We start from the raw sequence: 23,706 nt of genomic DNA, 5'->3' as shown, positions 1-23,706 counted from the left end.
TGAGCATTTGCATCCATGTATCTGGACAATATATCGCACCGTTATAAAACATGCTATAAATTACTATAGTTCTCCTTTGGCACGAGTTGGACAATCACACGTCACGAACATTGAAACAGTAATTTCGAAACTATTCTTCATTTACATCTGTGTTAAATATTCCACAGTACCCATAGCGTTTTCAAAAAGTGATGTGGTTCTGTTACTACAAACTAAATAATTATTATAAAATCTAATAGTAATATTTAAGTATACATGCCGTGAAGTTTTCAATGACGCTTTCTTCTTTGCGCTATTGGTATTTGGTATCTACGATATTTCTCAAATCGGTGCAATTATATTTCTAGTATTAGCGTGAACCTCATAATAGAATTTAGGTACTTTGAATTCATTTAACATGTTGATGATTCATAGCTTGGTCATTAACGCTTTCCAAAATAATATTTAGAGATAACACAACAAAGTACTGTTGCAATTTGTTAATACTGCAAAATCTGGATTTAACATTAATTCGTTTATACTCATTTCTTTACATATTACTATATGTATAGTAAATATACATGCCCTTCCTTGTGTTTAAAGAGTCAAAAGCAATGTTTCTAAAATTGCATCATTCCGTTAAACAAGCTTACGGCGCAAAAGTAAATAACTGCTTTCAGTACTTTTTGGTACTTAAAGGATCACAGATTGTACATTATCTTAATCAACTGATAAATAATTAACTCGACAAACGTACGTACGACCGACAACAAATAATTAACGAAACCGCGGATAAGGAGCTGTTAGGTACGAGCAGTTTTTGTAATTAGGTGGTTTTAGTTACGCGTCTCTTCAGTTAGCCGCTGTTCGTATAGAAGTGAATTCTCTGGTGGTCCCGTAGGTGGTGACGGTGCTTGAATCGCTTTTTGCAATTCCCGCACTGAAATCTGGGCCCGACGCCGCATTCGAGACGTAAATGCCTCGTCAGGTTGCACTTGTGCGAGTAAGTGCGGCCGCATTTCGGACAAAGAAATGGCGGCTCCGCATCCTTCAATCGCTTCCAAACTGAAACATTCGTCGGAAAGAATATAAGAAATACAATAAGACATACACGCAGTCTCTTTTTTTCTTCCTTCGTGCTCTCGCGTGCGAGTATAAAGGAAAAATAGAAAAGCGTTAGCTGGCTAAATGAAAACACCGAGTATACGTATAGCGAATCATGCCGCAAGTCAGGGTGATCATTACACATTTCCTTTTGACAATAATAGATCTCACTGATATTGTTCTTGCGTACGCGCGCTTGATCCTGTGTCACGGCGTCTTGCAATAGTTCTTCTACAATAGTTCCTAAACTACATGCATTAGCAAGAAGCGAGCGTTTTTTTATGAATTGCCTTTGATAAATCTCATGTGATAAACTGCATTATGCATGTGATAAACGCATTGCATGGCATTTTCACAACAAAAACGTATCTCTTCAACAGACATGACAACTTTGATATGATTTACTACTACATGCATTTATCTACGTCCCGTTTTTATAATATGCATAATAATAATATCAAAACAATATTATAGTGACATGATTGGAATCAATCGAACTGTCGTAGTTACTCCAAAAATTTTGTAAAAAAAAATGACGCATTAACGACTGATTCATGAGAAAGTTAAAAGATTGATATGTAAACATTCATATGTAATACGTAAATTATCGAATAAATTAAAAATAGCAGGAAATTAGTCTGACGGGGTCTTGTCTAAATAAAATTCTAGATTACAAAATATACGCGTTTATTTTTACTGCACTGTTACATAATGTATGTAAAGACATGTATATATTCGCAGTTTATGTATACATAAATTTTAAGTCTTAGTGTGCATATATTTAACAAAAAGAGATCGTTATATACGAAGACGCGATTGTTATAGACTCTCTTTTATGAAAATTTATAGAATATATCTCTGTCGAATTATATATTACGTATTTACATATAAGTATATATATATATATATATATATATATATATATATATATGTGTATGTATGTATGTATATGTGTTATTCAGACTATTCGTTTCGTTGGCACTGCTCTCTTATGCTCTAGAAATATAGGCTCATTCTTATCATTATATACATTCAACGTGCGATAGAAGTACGCAGCATAAATTTTTGTATATATATCTCTCGCGTTTTCAGTTAATTCTTCATTTATGTACATTGAATACATCATAATTGCGTTAATAATTTTGCACGTTCACAATCACAGTTTATTTCTGATTATAGACGATGACTTTTAATTAGTTCAAGTAAATGTTTTCATTATCAGCAAACACAGACTGGAAATATATGTAAACAAATATACAAAACGCCTCGAAGAGAAGCATTCGCGTTTTATTTGTAATTAATTAAATTATATTCAACTTCTCTTGCGAATTTTACGCAGTTTTCGTAAACGTCTTATACATAACGGATTAAATTATTTATAGTATAGAACTATAATAAACTTAGTACTACGTTTAGTGACAGAAATGCAGTTCAAGTTTGAACATATATAATTCAGTCTGCCGCTGTTAGGATAATAAAAATTACCAACAAAAATTGCTTAGGCAGAAAATCAATATGGCAGTGAATCAGTCTGTAAACGTTAATCTAAAATCTGTTTTGACATTGCTAATAACAGATTCAACAAATACAAAAAATATATAATTAATTTGATGATACAAATTAATTAAAAATTTTATATAAATCTCATCTAATATGAATTATCTACAGAATATTTATAAATATATATATATATATATATATATATATATATATATAGTTATATATATATATTTTTTTTTTAACTAAAGTTCGAACACACATTACGTACATAATAAAAAATTACTGGCTTTAACAGTAACAATGTCGATAACCTTACTGATATTAAGTTTTACATTTATAAAATTATTTGTTATATTTTTAATACTTATAATTTTTTATTTATTTATTATATTTGTCAATTATATTAGCAATTTGATTGGATATTGTACTTCCAGTCACAAAATTATAAACCCGATTAATGAAAAACAATCAACAAAAAAGATTCCGTTTACTAATTTTTACTTATTCTGTTATTATTTTGTAAAATAAAAACTAAATTTGGGGATTTTGTCTTAATAAGAATTGCATGTAAGCACTTTTTATAACTTGGCAGTTGAGATTGAAACTAATGGCGTTTTCGGGCAAAACCGAGTTGGGTTAACCCATCTCAGATTCTTATTTTTCTAGAACTGGCCAATCACAGTTATTCCATTCTTCAGAAGAATGACTGTGATTGGCTTTATCACGTCATTAATCGCTCCCGGAGCGATTAATCCAAGACCGGTCGAAAACGCTATAAAACTAATCTACTTAATGTTCTTTTGATACGTCATACGTATCAAAATACGTTTATCTTATGTATTTTTATACAAGTACATTCTATTTTGCATATTCTTTGGAAGGCTTGTAATTATGTATCAAAAAGTTTCAGCTAATTGTTTGCTCATTTATGACATAACAAATTAGGTAACTTTACTATATACAAAGAAGTATATAGTAATACATTATGCTTAGTTGATAAAATATTTAATAATTAGATAATATAATTCTCTTTCTTTAATTAATAAAAATAATTTAATTAATTAAATACCAGTTGTGTGTGTTATCAAAATTAAACATATTATATATATTTTGTATTTGAACTTTTCGAATGCTTATTGTCTATGATTAATCACAAAGTGATGTTTACGCGTAAGAGAAAGAACAGCTTTCCTTCTAAAAATACAAAGAAATTAGTTTAAAAAATTAATAATTTACTTGAGACATTAGGATTCATAAATATCTTTGTGAGCTCAACAAAAAAATCAATCTAAAAGTCCCAAGTATCTTAAGTCTTGTAACTTATATACTTTTAATTAAATTAAACTTGTGTCAGTTGATTAAGTCTGACAAACCACAATTAAAATCGTGAAATGCATGTGATTTTTCAAGTTTCACAAAAAGTTTTTTGAGTGTGTTCTCCTCGCGTAACACTCAATGGCACCAAATGATCTCAAGGTTTCTGATGAGTTCTCATATGTAACAACAAATTATGTTTGTGTTTCGACTTCTTGTGACAGATGGGACATTCGAATTGTGGTTCTACGCCACACTCGAATCTCATGTGCCTATTCAACGAGTGCGGTCTCGTATAGGAATTACCGCAACGTGGACAATAGTAATCGCGATTACCCGCGGTTACCTGATTGCTGTTAACTTCCGTCAATTGGCCGTTTTGAAGTTTCTCGTTACTAACGTTACCGGGAGAAACGCTCGATAGATTTTCAATTGCTGCCGTTCTCGTTGCTGTCTCCTTAGTTAACTGATTCTCTGCCATCAATCGCAGATACATCGTCTGGTACTGATAGTATAAATCGATGGCGTCACCTGGCGAGTACTTCCGCTCTAGAAAACACACAAGAGAATCAGTACAGCGTCGGCAGAATTGTCGCGCCCTTTTGCCATAGGGATTGGCGACCATAAATTTAGCTTTTTAGAATTATTACGGAATCATGACAAAGACACGGACATATACAGCATGAGTTGAATTACACGTAGCCATTCACCATAAAAGCGACTGTAAACAAAATGCCCTTGATATCTGGGATTTTCATAGGATTAGAGGATCTTTCTTACGCAAAAGAAAGGAGAAAATTTGTTTTCTTTTCCTTAAAACATAATTTAAATACGTTTAATATATGTAGGCAGAATTACATTTTCTATACATTAAAAATATTTTCATTTATTGCATTAGTCGTATTAGAAAATGTCAATAACAACAATTTTATTGCGTCGATTGAAAATATATATAACAGAACATATAATTAAAATATAATTAATTTGATTTTAGTTTCGATTATAAAGTGTTTATAAGTACGGTGAGATATAAATAAGATATATCGATATTAGATATACGAAGATGCTATAATAAAAATAATAAATAAGTTAAAATATGATATATTATAATATATATAAACCTTGGAGAACATCATAAAGTTTCTAAAGTATAATCTTCGTAAAAAATATTATGGGAAGTAAAAGAATATTTTTTTATATTCATAATTTTTATTTTTATTTATTTAGACCAACTTTTAATATATAATAATTAACAATTAACATATAATATCACTAACGTATATTAAACAATGTCAAAGCACGATAAAACAATTAATTGTTTTGCAATTTTTAAAAATAAAAATTAAACAGAATCTTATATTTTATTGTAAATATTAAATTTCTTAAAATTTAAAATAAATAATTTACAATAATTATTTATAAACATGTATTTAATTATCTATTTATGCAATAGAAAGGGCAGAGATCAGTTGTTTTCGTAACATTGATAAATAATTGATTTCTAATATTTGTTTAGTGATACCTAATTTATAAATCAAAACTATTCTCGAGAGCAAATGCAATTGTTTGAAAATCACTATCAACTTATTGCTGATAAATTTCGATCACAAATATTTTAAGTGGCATCGCCATCAGTCACAAAGTTTTAGATCACACATTCTTTTATTCTTCTTTTAATTTTCGAAACCATATCTACGGGAAAAAAATCATCCGCCGTGATGTGCGGTGATATGGTTTCGTAATTCATATCGATACTTGAATTTTCGATCACAAACGTGACAAGCAAATTTTTTCTCCTTGTTGCCGCAGTCCACCCTCTGATGCCTCTTCAGGCTGTCCAGCCATTTGTATTTCTTGCCGCAATCAGTGCAAATGTAGTGGGTTTGTATCATTGACATGTATGAGTCCCCGCCGTATGCCTGAACGTTCGGATCGCTATTGGCCCCTAAAGACTCATGCATCTTCGACGGCGGGTACAATTTTCTCAGAAACGGACGGGACTCCTGGTTATCTTGACCGATACTGCGAGCCTTCCGCTCTAGCATCCATAAGGCATCGTACTCCTCTGGTTGATCCACTCCTGCGGCAAGAAAACAGAGCGCCGGAGATTAGATAACGTCCGAATCCGCTTAAACAGGGTCGAAGTTACAAGAAGATCGCGTATCGCGTCGCGTCGTGGCTATTCAGTTTGAGATCGAGGCTAAGTACGAATAAACGGCATGCAACGATATCAGAAACGGCACGCTTTAGCAACTTGGTCTATAAAATTGGGATTCGAAATTATGGAACAGGTTCCATATTAATTTTCTACGGTTGTAAGAAGAATCTGTTCAGAAGTTATATGAATGATATTTTTGATTTATTCAATTTAATCAATAGCATTTCACTTTGTAATCGAGCTTTTTATAATAGTTATTTTACGCTTGAGATCGAAGCACACAAAAAAAGCGGCGTTATGTGTCGTCTTGACATTCAAATAATCATTTATCTGTTACACAGTTATTATTGTCGCGATTATTTCAAAAGAAACTAAATTCTACAATCTTTGTTTTCATGTGTACATATTCGTGATTTTTAGTGCTTTTGTAAAAAGAAGCTTAATTAATTATGCGTATATAGAAATATAGAAGTAGAATGCATAAAATAAAATACATCAAATACAGTATGTATGTGTATACATAATTTACATCTGTATATATAACTAATATTATTTTGATCTTACATTGTGCAAAACTTATAATCACTGCTTAAACGGATCAATCTTATTTGATAATTTTTAACGTGAGATATATACAATCTATGTGAAATGAATAAAATTCTAATAATTTTTGTTAATTTGTATTGGCAGTGATTGCCAAAAAGTTGGACGAAACTTACATAAATATTTATATATAAACATTTATATAAATATATAATATAAATAATAGTTATATATTTATACTACAGAAATATAATATAAAGATATAAGTATTTATATATTAGCATATTTATATAATATTTATATATAAATTTTTAATATATAATTTTTTTAATCGCGCATGAACAATAAATTTATTACACGCATTAATATTTTTGGATTTTGTACACGCTTAAATATCTAATAAAGTTCATATAGAATATGAAGCCAAATCTTTCATCGATTGTATACAATAAAACATATAGAATTTCTCTCTCTCTCTCTCTCTCTCTCTCTCTCTCTCTCTCTCTCTCTCTCTCCCACTCACTCTGTTGAATTGTTTCACGTTTTTAATGAAGCGAGATATCAATTTCGCGCAATTAATAATCCGCTATAATTCGATTATGAAAACATCAGTCATTGGTATACTATATCAGTGTAACTGTTTAAATTACCTGACATTATTATTCGATATTTTTAGCAAATATCAATTCAAAGTTTCGTTCGCAAAATCGCATTATTTTATCTTATTACAACAGACGTTCTATTTTTCTATTCTCTAAAGTTGATCGATATCACGATCGGTTTTATGACTTATAAGCTCGTCTTATCTATTTTTGAAGAATTGTTGCTCTCTTTGTCGCCACACACTTGTCGCTGATGCCGACGTAAAGTATCTAGCCTTCTGTAGGATTTGCCGCACTGATTACAATAATATTCCTGCTGCTGAAGCCTCTCTAGTGTCTCCTGCCGATCTTGGAACGATGCTAGAAACTCATCGCACTTCTGCTGATGACGTTTCAGACTGTCAACTCGCGTGTATGCTCTACCGCAGCCGTCGCAACGAAATTGTTGGCAGGACTTGGAATTTTTCTGAATCACGTTTGTTTCCACGCTGTTCAGGATTGGCGAATCGCAGAGCAGGTAGTTAAGTTGACCGTGAAAGGGCACCTCGCAGACTTCCGGTTCCTCATCGTTGCTTTTCTCCGCGGTGCACTGTCCATTCTCGTCTGTAAAGACATCGTCAGTCTGTTAAAAAGCGAGACTACATAGTAAGACGTGCAAGGCAACTGGCAAGCGAGCAGCGTAAAGCCAGCGGCATGCATAATTTAAATTACTTCTGATTTCAGTAATTATAATGTGAAAAGTTATAGAATCATAGAAATTAAAGAAAAGAAGGGAGGATATAAAAAGATAGAAAGAGGCAGGAATTGAGGGAGGAAAGAAGAGAAAGTTTTCTCAAAAACTTTAATTGTTAATCATAAAATTGTTTCTTTTGGAAGTTTTGTTAATAAGGTAATAAAAGGTTAGGTACTTTTTTTGTACACAACTTTATATAAAAGGGTGAAAGTTCAGCAAGAAACTTATTTTCTCAAAATTTATTAATATTTATTGATTAAAAAAATAATGATGGTGCATAAACATATTATACTATTATTATATCTCAATACGCAGATTGTGAATTAATTTGTTTTTTGTTATAACTACAAAATACATTTATGTACACGCATATTTGTCAAATTTTATACAAACTCCATATTTGCGGACATTTACGTTTTGTGAAATCATTATAATTCGTTTTTAGGATTCATAATATTCATATCCAATGATGAATCGTTATAATTCATCGTTGAGTACGAATATTACAATAAAATAAGAAAAAATACAGAAATAAATCTAATAGAAAAAAATACATTAAATAATATTTTCTTACTTATTCTTCATTAATTTTACTTGAGAATAAAAACTTAAAATTAACTTTCTTAAAATACATATACTTTTAGAATATTAAAATATATATACTTAGCGATTAAAAGCCCTTTCTCTCTTTTCTCATTTCATAATTTCTTATTCTCATTTCGATTTTTATTAAATTTTGAATAAAACAATTGGGATCTATGTGAAAACGATTGGTCTAAAAAAAGATTTATAAAAAATTAGAAAATTTTAAAAGTTGTAAATATAAGTATAAATTGTTATAATCTTTTCCAGAAACTAATATACATAAAAAAATTGATTATAAGTTTTAATATAAATAGTGTAATATTTTAATGAAAAAGGGTATAAATACATTGTGTAAAACGCAAAATAAGTAAATAAAAAAAAATATAATAAAAATAAAGATTTAGCGTTAAGATGGAGCGCTATATCTTTTCGATACTTTTCTATTCATTTTCGATACCAAATCAAAATAACAGTAGAAATTAACGAATATAGAACAGATCTGTCCAACATTTTAATTAAGAGTTTTCCTCTCTTTGTTGTTTTATTGAGAAAAATAGAAAGACAGTATTAGAAAATAGAACTTAAAATCAATCCAATTAGTTCATACATCAATGTTATTATAATTTACTAGCTCTATACCTTGTTATGCATAGGATAAAAAACCCTTTCGTTGGACAGACTAAAAAATTTTATATTAAACTTTTCTACAATAAATCTAGCTTATGTACTAGTTTTCCCAATCCTAAAAAGTGCAAAAGATATCTCAATATGATTCATGATAATACGTTGCTTTTAGAATTTTATCTTATGTTATTCTTTAGAATCTTATCTTAAAAGATCAATTAGCGTATTATAAATTCTTATTTTTAGATTTTTAATCTTATTCTTAAATTTATAAACTAATTAGATTTATAATATTTGATAATATGCTGTTTGAAGATTTTTTAAGTTTTCTTGAGAAAATCTCATGCACTTTTGCGAAATAGGAAAAACTTGGAGAAATTTAGATCATTTATACGATCGTACGATTCGCACATTGTTCAAGCCTTTTTAAACTAAATAAGGCGCATGAGCGTAACACGCTATTTATTGTAATTACGCGGAGACAATGATTTTTTTCAATTTTTTTCGATCTTTTGCGAATCAACGCTAGGCTTGCTTTTCGTTTTGCAGTACAGCTTTTCGTGTCTTCTGAGACTATCGATCCTTGAGAAATTCCTTCCGCATTCTTCGCAAACGAGTGGGGTGACGTTCATCTGCTTTCTCTTACGCTTCATAAATAGTGGATTATATAGAGTGGTATCCACGAATTCGAAACCCTCGTCGAGTTCCTGCTTTACGAATGGTTCTATTAACCAATCGGACAGTTCATCATCATTGCTATCTATAAAAAAAAGAGAAAAAGAAAGGTTAAGTTTATGTCTTGATTATCTTAAAATTTGCGAAAAAAGAAATTGTGAGGGAAGAATTTCATAAGCACATGCAATTCAGAAAGGCGATTGCGTATGAACACGCTGTTATCGATGAATTAAAGTACGACGGTTTCAATGACAGAATTTCGAAAAAATAATAAATGCAATGCCACACAATGTACAATGTTTATAAAAGAAAAATAGGGAAATAATAGAAACGCAGTATTATTCAATCATTATTTTTTTATAATATTGTTTTATTGATAAATTCGCGAAGAACCAAATTACATAATAATTAAATATTCACTTTGTCAATACCTTATATCTTTAAATTCAAGAATTGCTAACATTATTTGATAAAGTTTTCTTATAATACAATCTTATAATATAATAATATGCAATGGATTAAAAGAAAAAATTAACGAAGTAAACCAATAATAATCGAATAGCTTTTTTGGTTTTTAATTTATACATAAATTTGTGATTTAATGCGTAAATGAACATAAGTTGTTTCTCATTTTGATATAATATCTATGACGTTTTATTATGTAATACGATTTATAAGTAAATCGGTAATAAAATTCGACGTAAAAAAAACAAATTTTAAAATAATAAATTTAAAAAATAAATAAATTTAATATCTATTTGTTCTGGAAGATTTCAATACGATTAATATTATTTACTTTGACTTATTGCACGATCGATACAAATCGGCATATCAGTTCACTAATATACAGGGTGTCCCAGAATGAATAATTTTTATTTTATAGAATGAAAGAGAATAAAATTTTAAACTAAATGTTCCTTTAAAAATTTTGGCTTAGACTATTATTTACTAAATTATTAATAAATAAAGTTGATCAATCAAACGGCGCGCGGTCGGCATACGCAGCAGCGTAGCGTGCCATGTGGCTCCACGGGCTCTCCACGCGCTTATTACACATTCTCTTACTTAAAACTTTATTTTTATTTTTTATATTAATGAATAAATAAATAAATTTAAATTAATAAATAAATAGAGAAATAAATAACTAAGTAAACTAATAAGTAAATAGATAAAAATAAATAAAATTAGAAATTGTTTCAATAATTTATTATTTTTTATTTTTAGTTGTTAATTATTTATTTGTGTACTTGTATTTATTTAATTATTTAAAATATTTATTTGATTTAATTACTTAATTCTCATAGTTGATTTGGCAGCGATAGACAAAATTAACTACGGAGAGTGTGTTATACAAAGGTATAAAAAAAATTGTTGATAAAAAGTATTAAAATAAATTGTTAGTAAACAATTTGTTTAAACAATTTTTTAAAGAATTATTTCAGCATGTTTTTTTTAATTATTAGAATGATTTTTTTGTAGCAAAGGAGCTATCAATTTTTACTTAAAAACAGTTTTAAAAAGAATGTTTAAACAATTTCTTAAATAATTTCTTAATATCGATATGCGTTCCTTATGCAATTTTTCCCGTAGAATTCGGTGCTATTATTTTAAATTCAATTAATAAAAATAATTCGTATTCTACCATTTTTTATTTCTTTCTTATTATTTGAAAACATTTTTTAAAGAGGAGAGGAAAGAGTAAAATAAATTAAAATTTTTTTTTATTTAAAAGTAAAACATTTTTACGTAAATTGCGGCTAAGATTTGTTCCACGTTTTAGGTTTTTGTGGCCCTAAAAACACATGCTGAAATAATTCTTTAAAAAATTGTTTAAACAAATTGTTTACTAACAATTTATTTTAATACTTTTTATCAACAATTTTTTTTATACCTTTGTATAACACACTCTCTGTAGTTAATTTTGTCTATCGTTGTTAAGTCAACTATGAGAATTAAGTAATTGAATCAAATAAATATTTTAAATAATTAAATAAATACAAGTACACAAATAAATAATTAACAACTAAAAATAAAAAATAATAAGGAATTGAAATAATTTCTAATTTAATTTATTTTTATTTATTTACTTATTAGTTTACTTAGTTATTTATTTCTTTATTTATTTATTAATTTAAGTTTATTTATTTAATTATTCATTAATATAAAAAATAAAAATAAAGCTTTAAGTAACGGAATGTGTAATAAGCGCGTGGAGAGCCCGTAGAGCCACATGGCACGCTACGCTGCTGCGTATGCCGGCCGCGCGCCGTCTGATTGATCAACTTTATTTATTAATAATTCAGTAAATAATAGTCTAAGCCAAAATTTTTAAAGAAACTTTTAGTTTAAAATTTTATTTTCTTTCACTCTGTAAAATAAAAATTATTCATTCTGGGACACCCTGTATAGTTAACATATATTACAAAATTTATTTTTTAAATAAAAGTTGAACGCGTGAAACTTGGCTTAATAAGAATGTTTACTAGAAGAAAGATAAAGCTAAAACGAAGATCATATTTAAAATATAAATTATATATACATATATATATATATGTATATATATATAATTATACAAAATTATAATTTATATGTTATACACACACACATATACACACACATATGTAGATATACATGTGTGTGTATAAGATATAAAGTATAACATAATTATAATTATAAAATAATCATGAACAAGACAAAGAAACTTAATATGTATTTTATACAAAAGAATCTTCATTGTAAGAGAATTGATTATGTTATGTGATGTTTTAAATTTAAATGCTTTGTTAATTCGTATCGCCGGTAGAACATTTTCTGGCATATTTCGCAATGCCACTTAGGCAGTTTTCCGCATTCTAGTCTTTGATGTCGGCGCAGATTGTCCATCCATTTATATCCTTTGCCACACTCGCCACACATATATTGCGGCGGCATCATTTGGCCACGATTTTCGAAATATTCAGTGTTCAGTTTAAATTCGTGCATCAGGGCGCCTGGAATATGGAAAAGATTTTGTTATTGCCGCGAAATTGATAATGTATTAGTGTAATCAATAAAATCACGTAAATATAATAATAAAGTCAAATTAACAGGAGATTCAGTAAATAAATCGATCAAATGAAATTAATTAACACTCAATCAAATATATCGCTATGAGTATTAATTTTTATGGATATTTAATCGTCTAATGATTTACTTTTCTTGTGACAGAGATCAGTTGTTAAATTCTTATAATTCCTGAATTTTATATTAGAGTTTTATTAACAAAACTTTTGTTTTCATAGAGAAGAAAAGGCTCCTGTTTACATTTTGTATTATTACAGGTAGTTTGATTAGATAAATTGTATTATGTTATTTATTTGTTATTTATTTGTTAATTAGAATACGTTTAAAGAAATGAAAGAGAAATACAGATAAAACATCGTATAAAACATAATAAAAAAAAATCTACACCATAATTACACACATAAACAATTAAAGATATAATAGCTTTTTCCTTTTTTTTTTATTAAAATTGTCAAGTTTGAAAAACAGAATACTTTATTTTGTTCGACAAAATCTGCAATAGAATCAACAACAAAAATAACGACGATGTAAACTGCTTGGTAAATAGGTCATTTTATTGTATTCATTATCACTACACGTAAAAATCTGGCATATTCTTCCATATTCCTCAGAAAATCGAGTAGTTTTTCGTTTAAAATCCTGTCAACATAAAATTATTAAATAAAAAAGTTATTAAATAAAATTAATAATTATAAAAATAAAATAAAAATTATTGAATAAAAAAGTAAACTGACAGATTGTTTTATGAGGCTGACTGCAAAATTATAAGGGTTTCAGATAAAAGAAAAAAACAAGATAACGTAATTTAAATTAAGATGAAAATTTTTTTGCTAAATTATTATGTAATAAATGAATATTATTGGAACATGGAAATTAAAGTAATATTGGAAATTAATGGAATATTAAAATGTAGCAAAAATATATTGTATGTATATTTCCAACAAAGATGTGTTGGAAATTATAAAAGAAGTATTAATCAATTATCATTAAATAATCAATGTTAAATAATCTTGTTTCAGAAGTAAAGGTTGATCAAATCTCAAATTTTATTAACCGTTTATTTATTCTCATATATACAATTAATTTAAAAAAAATTATTTAATATTTAAAAGAAATTTTTTTAAATACAAAAATATATAAAATGTAAAAAAATCTGGATAATGGACTGTGCTTTCTACAATAAGAACAAAACTTATAAAAATACATTAAATGCAAACCAGAATACGATAGAAAACAGATACATAATAATTGTGCAATTTCACAGATGCAAAATTATTATTTTGTTTATCTATTTTCAATTAAAATGTTAATCACACAAAATATGTACTCGTGAATTATGTAAAATGACTACATGAGTTTAAATATATGAATTAATTATATGTTTTAACAATTTTATATATTCTCAATATACACGATACATACAGATTACGCGTTACTGAGTCACTACACATTTTTATGATAAAATAGGAAGTATGTATTTGCAGTATTTATTCATTCACGAAGTAAAAAGCATGGACGATATCGTCTGTGTCAAAATAATAATATTTGTTTGGCTTAGATTAACAGTTGACTATATATTTCATGTGACTATTTTTATGTGACTAAACTGCACAAGTAATAAAAGATAAAATACATTATGGCTGTAACGTATGCATTTCTACAAATATTTAGCAAAATATTTATTGAAATATATACAATATATACGTCACAAATTGATAAAAATTTCTTTATATAAAAACATATACATAATATATAAATATTTTATATATAAATATATATTTTTATATAAAAAATTTTTTATTGGAAAACGTTTCTCGCAAAAGGATTATTTATTTTATGAATTTATGTAAATTCATATATTCTTTCTTAATTATTTCCATTAGAGTATGTGATAAAAAAATTTCATTTAGACTAAAGAAAAACCATTTTCGTACTTATGTATAAAAATGAAAATCACGAAATACGTTTGTGAAAATTTAAAAAGCACCTTTTCTTGCATTTCTGCAATTTCGATTAAAATCTAAAATCGTATCTTTTAAAATTGTTTTACTTTTCTAAAAGTTCAGATTAACATTTGCAAGCCAATTATCTTGAAATATAACGGGCATATCATTCATATAACGTTCACATATATAATATTTATCTTACATTATTATTAAGCAAAGTATCTATTCTCCATGCACGAATTTCTTGGATTTCTAATTACAAATATTCTGGAAGTACATGGTGTCAATCAAAAATATTTCAACCAATTCCTGCTTTATATAAGTTATTTGTTGATCGTAATTTTTGCGTAATCGATCGTTCTCGTTCTTCCTTGCTGATTAATGCTGTCTTTAATCGTAATCCTTCTTCTGTATCGTCTGATTCATTCTCCTCTCGCAACCAACGATGTGGGCATTTAGGACGAATCTGTGCTTGAATCTGCGGCCACAGATAGGACATACTTCGCACGGCATAACGCCGCACTCAAGTCGCTTATGTCGGCTTAAAGATGTCGTAGCCTTGTATGTTTTCCCGCATCTGTTGCACTCGTATTTGGCATCGCCCGTGCTCGTCTTTCGGATACTCCTAGGAATCTTGTATGGTGACCCACTCGCTCCACTTTGGCTCCATTCATTGTCGTCTTGCATCAGCATCTGCGCCAGTAAACCTGAAACGAGAGGACAATGTGGTTAGACAATTTGTTTGCGACTTGTTTGACGCTACGTCACAGTGCTCCTTTAAACAGGAAATAGAGATCGAACGAAATAAATTTATTATCTAACAAGGTGGACAGACTAATCGACTTTCGATTTCTTTAGTGGATTTTTGGTAATATAAGTCAATTAAAGATACCAGATTTAAATGTTTCAGTCACCGATTTCTCTTTACAGCTTCATTAAAAATGTTTCAAAAAACAGCGCAAGTAATCTGAGAGAATATAATTTGCAGAAAGTAACTCACACACAATTATGAAAATTTTGTTTTATCATTCAAAGAAGACAAAATTGATACATAATAAAATAATTATCCTTTAAAATGAAAAAAAAAAAATAGAATAAAATTTTATAAAACATCCAAAATTAATAATAATAAATTATCAGCAATTAATTAATTATAAATGTTTAATAAATAATTAATATATCAGGGATTTCATACATTGCCAGCTGGTAAGCATTGTAGTGATTAGATTCGTGCAATTAGTGCCTCCACTTCCGATCAGAAAATAAAAAAAGTTTTAACCAAAGTATTACTAATATTTAATTTACATAAGCTGTAAAGGAATGTCATTGATGGAAGTGCGATGATGCAGAAAAGATAAATTATAAAAAAAGAGTGGAAAAGAAAAGATATTAAAAAAAGAATAAACATGCTGTTGTGGATTTTTACGCAAAATAAACATCGTCATTTATTATTCAAATTTTTAGATATTATCTAAAAATAAATGTCAAAATAATAATTAAATAATTAAATAAACTAATATCTGAAATTTTCTTAGAATATTATCAACAAATAACTTTTTGGGCAATTTATTTAATTAAATATGCATTTAACTATTGTAAGGTCCATTTTAATTTTTATACAAAAAGTAATAGCCAGTATTTTTTACACAGTTTATTATATTAAAAAACAGTTTTTCGTATATCATATTATATGTTTCTAAAGATATTATGTATAGTAAAACTATAAGTGATTTTTCTGTCTTGAAAATCTAAATATTCAAAAATAATTATACACATGTACTTAAAAAAAAAGAGTCTATCTTGAACACTTAAACATTATTTAATTCTTGATTTAACCTTAATAAACAGTCTAGTAAACTTTATCCGGTATATGCGTTGAAAATAAAGATTCGAAATTATCTAAAGAAATATGATACGTTTATAGTATATAACAATCCAAACTTATTCTCAAAATATCTAATTCTATGTTTATACAAAATAAGATGTTCGAAGAAATTAAATACATTGTATCGTAGAACAATAACTGTAACACAATTCATAATTATTTTCTATACTAATGTGATAAGAAATAATATTATTTAACAATCTAGTAAATACAAATTCTTAAAAAAAAATTAAATTATATAATTTAAAAAAATTAAAATTATATATTTTAGAAATATGTAAGTGTGTAGTATTTACTAGATTGTATTTTGTTACATTAGTTTGACACTGCAAAGAACGACAAGAAACTATCATTGTTTCAATCTTATTAACAGTACAATTACAAAAAAATACACATGATTATGATGAAATGCTTTAAAATAAATCCTTTTCTGATTGTAGGCTCAATTTCATAATTTAAATTAGTTAAACTCCAATTAAACTAAGTTGAAACTGAACCTTAATTATTGTATTTCAAAAATAACATAGGATTATTCGAATTTTGTTATATCACGCAATTCTTGAATAAATTATAATGCTGCCAAAATTGCATTGCTAACAATAATTAATTAATAATAATTTTCATAATAATATGAGTATAAACATGAATTTAGAAGGAAAAATTAATGAGTAATGTAAGATTAATTAACGTGTAGTTTGCCAATAAACAATTCTGTGTGAACATAAACATCTTTTGTATACATAGAAACAAAAAAATTCTACTTTCTTTGCAAATCGTATATAATTTTGTTGCATAATGCAGCCACATCGTATCGAAAGATTCAACTAAAATATTTTTCTCAATGCTGGAAAAAGATTCTTCCTATTCTTACAAGAGTGGCGAGTTAACATAAATTCATACATGAGCTTCTTGCCACATATCAGGCATTCGTATTTAGGTTCAACACCTTCAACACCGCACTCCAATCTCTGATGTCTTCGTAAAGATGTTTCTAATTCATAATTCTCGTTGCATCTCGTGCATTTGTAAATCATTGGCTTTTTAACGTACATTAATTCCTCTATGTTCTTCACGATCAATCTTGGAACTATCAAACAAAAAATCATAAAAAATTAAATCATTGATAACAATATAATAAAATAATAAATATTTGTAATTAATTGATAAATAATTATCGTATTATATATGTGAAATAAAAACATTTAAAACTTTTTAATTATATGACAAAAGCTTTATTTATTTATTAAGATATATTAAAATTTATTTGCTTAAAACATTACTTAAAAAGAGATATGTTATACATGTACTATATATAAATTTAAATCAATATTATAATATTTAATTTAAAGCATATAATAATGCTAATCGATATTAATATATTAGAGTAATTAGAGTATGCAAAAGTTGTTTATATAAATATATTTATTAACTGCAATATCAGAGATAATTTACAAATAATTCATGTATATTTTCACTGCCTCTGGAAGAAAAATGTAACTATTAAACAACCACAAATTTTGAATAATAAGTTTATTTTATTAGATACAAAATATAGAAAATGTATATAAATCGTTTACACAATAAAAATAATAATGTTCAGTTTTTAATCAAATTCGATTTCAAATCTTTGATTTCAGCAACGAGTTGTTAGTTCAATTTGTCAAATTAGTGCAAAGAATTCATGTGTCTTTGCAAGTCATACTTCCGTCTGAAGGCTTTACCGCATTTCGGACAGGCAAATTGACGTTCCTTTAGGCATTCTCTGTGTAGTAGATGAGTGTAACGGCAAGGTTTGTTGCAATTCGGGCAAATCACCAGATTCAACGTATATAAATTTCCGTTGTTGTCGTTCCCTGAAAGTAATAACAACTTTCGGTTAGTAAGACCTTCGAATGATAAATACTTGTAATCAATAAAAAACTAAAGATTTCAATATAATTATCAATTATTAATGAATGCATTGTGTATTTCTTGCAAATTTCTAAACTAAGAACATGATAAATATTAATACATATCAAAATAATTTTGGATATGTTCCTAAAATGTATGCTTGCAGAGAACAATCTCTACAGAATGCTGAAATATCATAAATTTATTTTAGACAATCTATCATTCACATTAGATTTTAGGATACAATTTTATTTGTGAAATTTGTAATAATATACTTTACATTTTGATGTAAATGTATAATTAAACATATATTTTGTACACTGAAAAAAAAAAAGCTAGATACAAGTAAATATTTTTTTGAATAGTGCTAACAATATATATTTTATAGAAAATCAATAATATTTATTTCAAACAAGTAATATTTTCTAAATTATGGAAAACTAGTACTTGTTTTAAATAAATATTATTGATTTTCTATAAAATATGTTCTTAGCACTATTCAAAAAAATATTTACTTGTTTCTAGTTTTTTTTTTCAGTGTATGTATGTCTTGTGAATTCTTTAAATTTTTTTTTTCATATTGTCTAAAATAAACTTTTAAAGAAAAAAATATATAATTTAATAATAAATCAAATCTTATAACATATATCCACATATGTATACACACACGCACGCGCGCGCACACATACACACACACACACACACACACATCCACAGCTATTAAATATATATATTATCTTGGTATTTTAGTACGCAGCAAGATATATAAAGGAAAACATTTTAGTACACACACGAAATATTTTTGAAATATTTTATTTACACTATTTTATGCCGCTCAAACATTACTGCTTTTTATAATTGTATAAACTGTCTCAGAAAGCAAACATAAATAATATTTGCAATCACTTTTATTATGAGCATATCCACAAAAAGAAAAATAGATTCAAACTTCTCCCAAATTTTACAAATTATTTGAGCAATAGCAGAAGACCGTTTAAATAGCATGGTTTTTATGTCGATTCATAGGGACATTACTAAATCCTGAAAATATATCAAATTAAAGAATAACCGTTACATAATTAATTTTATTTGAGATAAATAACGAGGAAATTATTGTACAAAAGTGGTATTAAAAAATGAAAAAGAGTTATAAGTTTTTTATTATTTATTAATTATAACGTCAAAAAACAAAGTATGTAAAGGATATTCAATTGCCAAAAAACTAAATACTTAAATTATTTTGAAAATTAATTACATTAGAAAATATTAATTAAAAAGTATTTAAGTTATTTTTCTAGCATTTTTCTTTAACCAATTAAACTGATAATTATATTTACGTGCATATCAATTTGTTATCTCCTATTATTTTGTATATAGTATAAATCAAATTGTATATTTTTATTCGTCGAATATTAATACATTGTAAGTAATAATAAATGAAATATTTTATCATATAATAATTTATTTTGTAAAAAAAAGATTAATAATTGTATGCATTATTAATGTCAATTTTACATAGACCACACATTTTTTCATAAACCATCCATGTTTATAACTAGAAAAAACATTCAAAATACAAACTTTTAATAATAGAAAAGATGGGAAAAATAATTGGATAATATACTTTTGTTAAATTTAGAAAACATGAAAAAAATATTAAAAAAGGCTTTTCTATAAGATAAAATAATTTACGCGCATAACAATTTAAATTTTATTACGCTAAGAAAAATTTTTTTTAATATTTTTACAAAATAAACACTTAAAAATACATAAAATGTATTTATGGATTACAATTATATTTCAGTAAAATAAATATTTAAATACGGCAAAAAAATTTTTATTTCTAGAACATAAATTAAGATTAATAAGAAAATTGAGGTATATTTCAGTATATTTTGTATATTCTATCAGGTATATTTCAGTATAAATGTATATTCTGTCAGATTTTGTTCTCAACCAATAAAAATTAAACAAAATATCATCAGTAATATTTGCTTGTGATAATTTCTACTTTTCTTTCAATGTAGCAAATATTCTGTTACAACATTAGGTGAGCCACAAGCACTAGTATTTACATACCAAAAGTTTTAACTTTAAATAATTTTCAAAATAAGTTATCTACTAAAATATTATGTGACTTCTGTATGAGACACTTGTATTTTATGATAATATTTTGTACTATAATTTTTTATGAAAACCTTTACAAAAAATAATCATACAATAAATAAAAAAAGAGAAAGAATCACGTGCAACTATTTTAACAAATGTGTAATCGTTCTCGGATTAACAGCTAGCGCATAAGAAAAAATCAAAAATATCATTTTTTGTTAGCACGTATCGATCCCTTTATAATTCATCGATTAATTCGTATTTCGATCATACGTAAATATGATGAATTAGTCTGGCGTGCGACTGCCATCGGTGCTTGTGTTTGAATTTTCTTCCGCAGATCGGGCACTCGAAGGTAGGATCTTTTCCGCATTCGACCCGCAGGTGTTTCGCCAAAGAATCCCGCCACACATATCGTTTACTGCATCGGTAACAAGACCAGGATTTCAGGGAAGAATCTGAAAAGAAAAATTGACGATCGTTAAGCTGTTCCCTCGATTTACGTTTCTCGTTTCGCAACATCAAAAGCGATTTTATGTATTTTGATGTTGAAAGAGCTAATTTTAAATCATTTATGATAAACAATCACTGCCTTTACATGTTGCTTACAGATAAATTGTTAGAATTAGGATTTTTTATCTGACATGGAATATAAGTATCCAATATAAATTTGATATTAGATACCTATCAATTATTGTCGTATGTAATATAAAAATGTGTGTTCGTGAGTTAAAAAAGAAAATATTCTGTAGAGAAAAATCGCACTATATATAAACTATCTACATATTAGAAAATCTAGAAAAAAATTCGTTTAAGAAATAAAGATATAAAATTTTATTATATTACATTACAAATAACATGAATATATTATGACAAGATTTATGGTTTTTAGTTATACAATTAATCATACAAAAATAATATATCATACTTAATACATACATAATATATTATACTTAATACCGATATCTCTTTATTTATGACTACTTTGACTTACGAATTTTTGGTACAATTGGCACGCACAATCGCGGTATTTTTGTTTTAGTCGCATTGATTTATTTTTTAAATTAAATATTAGTTTTATATAATAAAAAAGTACTAAACCAAAAACTGTTTTGTGTCATCACTTTTCAAATAAGTCTATATAATTTTAGTCAAAAATTTAGTAACAAGTTTTGTATAAATAATATGTTTCGTTTATATAAAATAATATCAATAATACATTAGTTTAAAAATACATGTATGTAACGACGGTTTTAATGTTAAATTTGATTTTCGACATAAATTCCGTAACCTCATAAATAAAGAGATATCTGTAATTAAAAATACTAATATATAATATCAAAATTACACTAGCATTTACTCAACTAAAAAATATATACTATATGTAAGCTTATACATACAGAATTATAAAAGAGTAGCACATTATATAAAAGTTCAAAATAAAAAATATTTATCAAATAGTTCTATAAATCCAAATGTACTAAGCCTAAATAAATTTAATATTAGTTTTATTGCCAAATTTATAGCACGCGGTGGTAAAATGTATAAATCTTCTCAGAAAAAAAAAGATTTAAAATATTTGCATTGGATATACATTAAATGTTTTTAATGATCGGAATACAATTTTATTTTTTCCTAGTTAATATCTTTGTAGGCTTTTCGTATTTGTAGGGCAAGTAAGAGTGATATATAAACAGGTGTTCTTTAAGTTTGTACAGCCAATAGAACTTTTGTGCGCAGAAATTGCATATAAATTGTGGTTTCTTGTTATCGCACTGTAATTGATGACAACGTAAACTATATAACCGCGAATATTTCTTGCCACATTTGCATGTAAAAACCTGGCATTTATTTAAGTCATCCGCATTTGTTGTGCACATCTCGGAGTTGTTTGAAGAGTCTGTATTTTTGAATTCTCGGGGAGATATGGTCCGTACTTCGATTATCTTGGGTCCTGCACATAAAACTGGGATGAATGGAATAAATCGTCAAACGTATTCGTTTCGAGCATTTGCTAATTTATACATTCGGCATTTCAAAGTGAAAAGAGAAAAACGCAGACTTAAATGTAAATACAGAACTTTATACTGGTTATAATCATTATATAAGTAGAGTAAATTGAAATTAACTTATAATGAATTATTTACTAAGAATCATCGACTGAACGGAGTTTTAATCAAAATTGAAACAATATTTAGGCACCCAGTAAAAGGTCTGTTATATGCATAAAGAGTTGAATTGAGAAAAAAAAAACAATTATATATTTCATAGATCTCGTAAAACGTCATCTCTAAATTACGAAGTATATGCATATACAAGCAAATTATTTAACTTATTATTTCATAATTAATTACGTCGCGTCAAGTTTATACACATCAAGAGGATGCACATACTACCTATTGTAAACACAGCACTTCAATATAAGATACACGACAGAATGTGGGGCTATCTTAAATTTTGTGTTGGATATACAATTGAATGTTTTTAACAATTGGTCTACAACTTTATTTTTTCCTAGTTAACACTTTCGCTAGGTTTCTCATATTCGGCAGGCAAATAAGAGTGATACACAAACAGATGTTGCTTAAGTCTGTCCCGCCTGTAGAACTTTTTATCGCAGAAATTGCAACTGATTTTTGCTTCCTTGTTACCGCACTGCAATTGATGGCGACGTAAACTGCATAACCACGTGTATTCGTTGCCACATAAATTACACGCAAACGTCCGTCGTTTGTTTGAATCTTTCATTAAATTATCCGAAGCAGTCATTGGAAACGTTATGACGTCATTGAATCTCCTTGCGTCCAAAGAATCATCATTCATATTTTTGAATTCGTGGGAAGATATGCTCCATATCCCGCACATCTGGGGACCTGTACATAAAACTGATGTGAGTGAAAAAATCAACAGATCGTATTCGTTTCGTAAAATTGCTGATTACATACACAATGTTCTCAGGTGAAATAAAAAAGCGCAAACTTGGATTTAGAAAAAAA

The 23,706-nt window shown here is 27.3% G+C and overlaps 4 protein-coding genes across 4 annotated transcripts; all 4 read right to left on the bottom strand.

Moving 5' to 3' along the window:
* Positions 1 to 2,953: 2,953 nt before the first annotated feature.
* LOC105836280 (longitudinals lacking protein, isoforms A/B/D/L) lies at positions 2,954 to 5,603 on the bottom strand. Its single transcript, XM_012680214.3, has one exon. The coding sequence runs from the start codon at positions 4,520 to 4,522 to the stop codon at positions 4,055 to 4,057; it is 468 nt and encodes a 155-aa protein (XP_012535668.1). The 5' UTR covers positions 4,523 to 5,603; the 3' UTR covers positions 2,954 to 4,054.
* A 1,784-nt stretch (positions 5,604 to 7,387) lies between these two features.
* On the bottom strand, positions 7,388 to 10,647 carry LOC114254045 (zinc finger and SCAN domain-containing protein 12). Its single transcript, XM_036289616.1, has 3 exons — positions 10,614 to 10,647; positions 9,789 to 9,902; positions 7,388 to 7,803 (listed from the first exon to the last, which is right to left on the bottom strand). Exons 1-3 carry the CDS (start codon positions 10,645 to 10,647, stop codon positions 7,388 to 7,390), a joined length of 564 nt encoding a protein of 187 aa, XP_036145509.1.
* Positions 10,648 to 11,531: 884 nt separating this feature from the next.
* On the bottom strand, positions 11,532 to 23,227 carry LOC105839173 (zinc finger protein 2). The gene is made up of 6 exons (XM_036289614.1): positions 20,984 to 23,227; positions 18,384 to 18,564; positions 18,187 to 18,191; positions 17,583 to 17,798; positions 15,328 to 15,533; positions 11,532 to 12,826 (listed from the first exon to the last, which is right to left on the bottom strand). The coding sequence occupies exons 1-6, from the start codon at positions 21,081 to 21,083 to the stop codon at positions 12,566 to 12,568; spliced, it is 969 nt and encodes a 322-aa protein (XP_036145507.1). The 5' UTR covers positions 21,084 to 23,227; the 3' UTR covers positions 11,532 to 12,565.
* LOC114255203 (zinc finger protein 275) lies at positions 14,912 to 16,328 on the bottom strand. The gene has a single exon (XM_028193291.2). It carries the CDS (start codon positions 15,517 to 15,519, stop codon positions 15,217 to 15,219), a length of 303 nt encoding a protein of 100 aa, XP_028049092.1. The 5' UTR covers positions 15,520 to 16,328; the 3' UTR covers positions 14,912 to 15,216.
* Positions 23,228 to 23,706: the final 479 nt, after the last annotated feature.

Source organism: Monomorium pharaonis, chromosome 7 (genome assembly GCF_013373865.1).
Source record: "Monomorium pharaonis isolate MP-MQ-018 chromosome 7, ASM1337386v2, whole genome shotgun sequence".
Lineage (NCBI taxonomy): Eukaryota > Metazoa > Arthropoda > Insecta > Hymenoptera > Formicidae > Monomorium > Monomorium pharaonis.
The sequence above is the reverse complement of the archived record's forward strand: the minus strand, read 5'-3'. Positions and strand labels throughout refer to the sequence as shown.

Coding starts and splice junctions, on each gene's coding strand:
- LOC114254045 (XM_036289616.1), bottom strand. CDS start 10,647: ATGCCGATTTGTATCGATCGTGCAATAAGTCAAA. Junction 9,903..10,613: donor CGATCGTGCAATAAGTCAAA/GTAAATAATATT, acceptor TTTTTTTTATAG/ATAGCAATGATGATGAACTG. Junction 7,804..9,788: donor TAATCCACTATTTATGAAGC/GTAAGAGAAAGC, acceptor ATGTCTTTACAG/ACGAGAATGGACAGTGCACC.
- LOC114255203 (XM_028193291.2), bottom strand. CDS start 15,519: ATGCTGATGCAAGACGACAATGAATGGAGCCAAAGTGGAGCGAGTGGG.
- LOC105836280 (XM_012680214.3), bottom strand. CDS start 4,522: ATGGTCGCCAATCCCTATGGCAAAAGGGCGCGACAATTCTGCCGACGC.
- LOC105839173 (XM_036289614.1), bottom strand. CDS start 21,083: ATGCGGAAAAGATCCTACCTTCGAGTGCCCGATCTGCGGAAGAAAATT. Junction 15,534..17,582: donor TATGTTAACTCGCCACTCTT/GTAAGAATAGGA, acceptor CTCTCGTTTCAG/GTTTACTGGCGCAGATGCTG. Junction 12,827..15,327: donor GCGGCGTTATGCCGTGCGAA/GTATGTCCTATC, acceptor CGGCAATAACAA/AATCTTTTCCATATTCCAGG.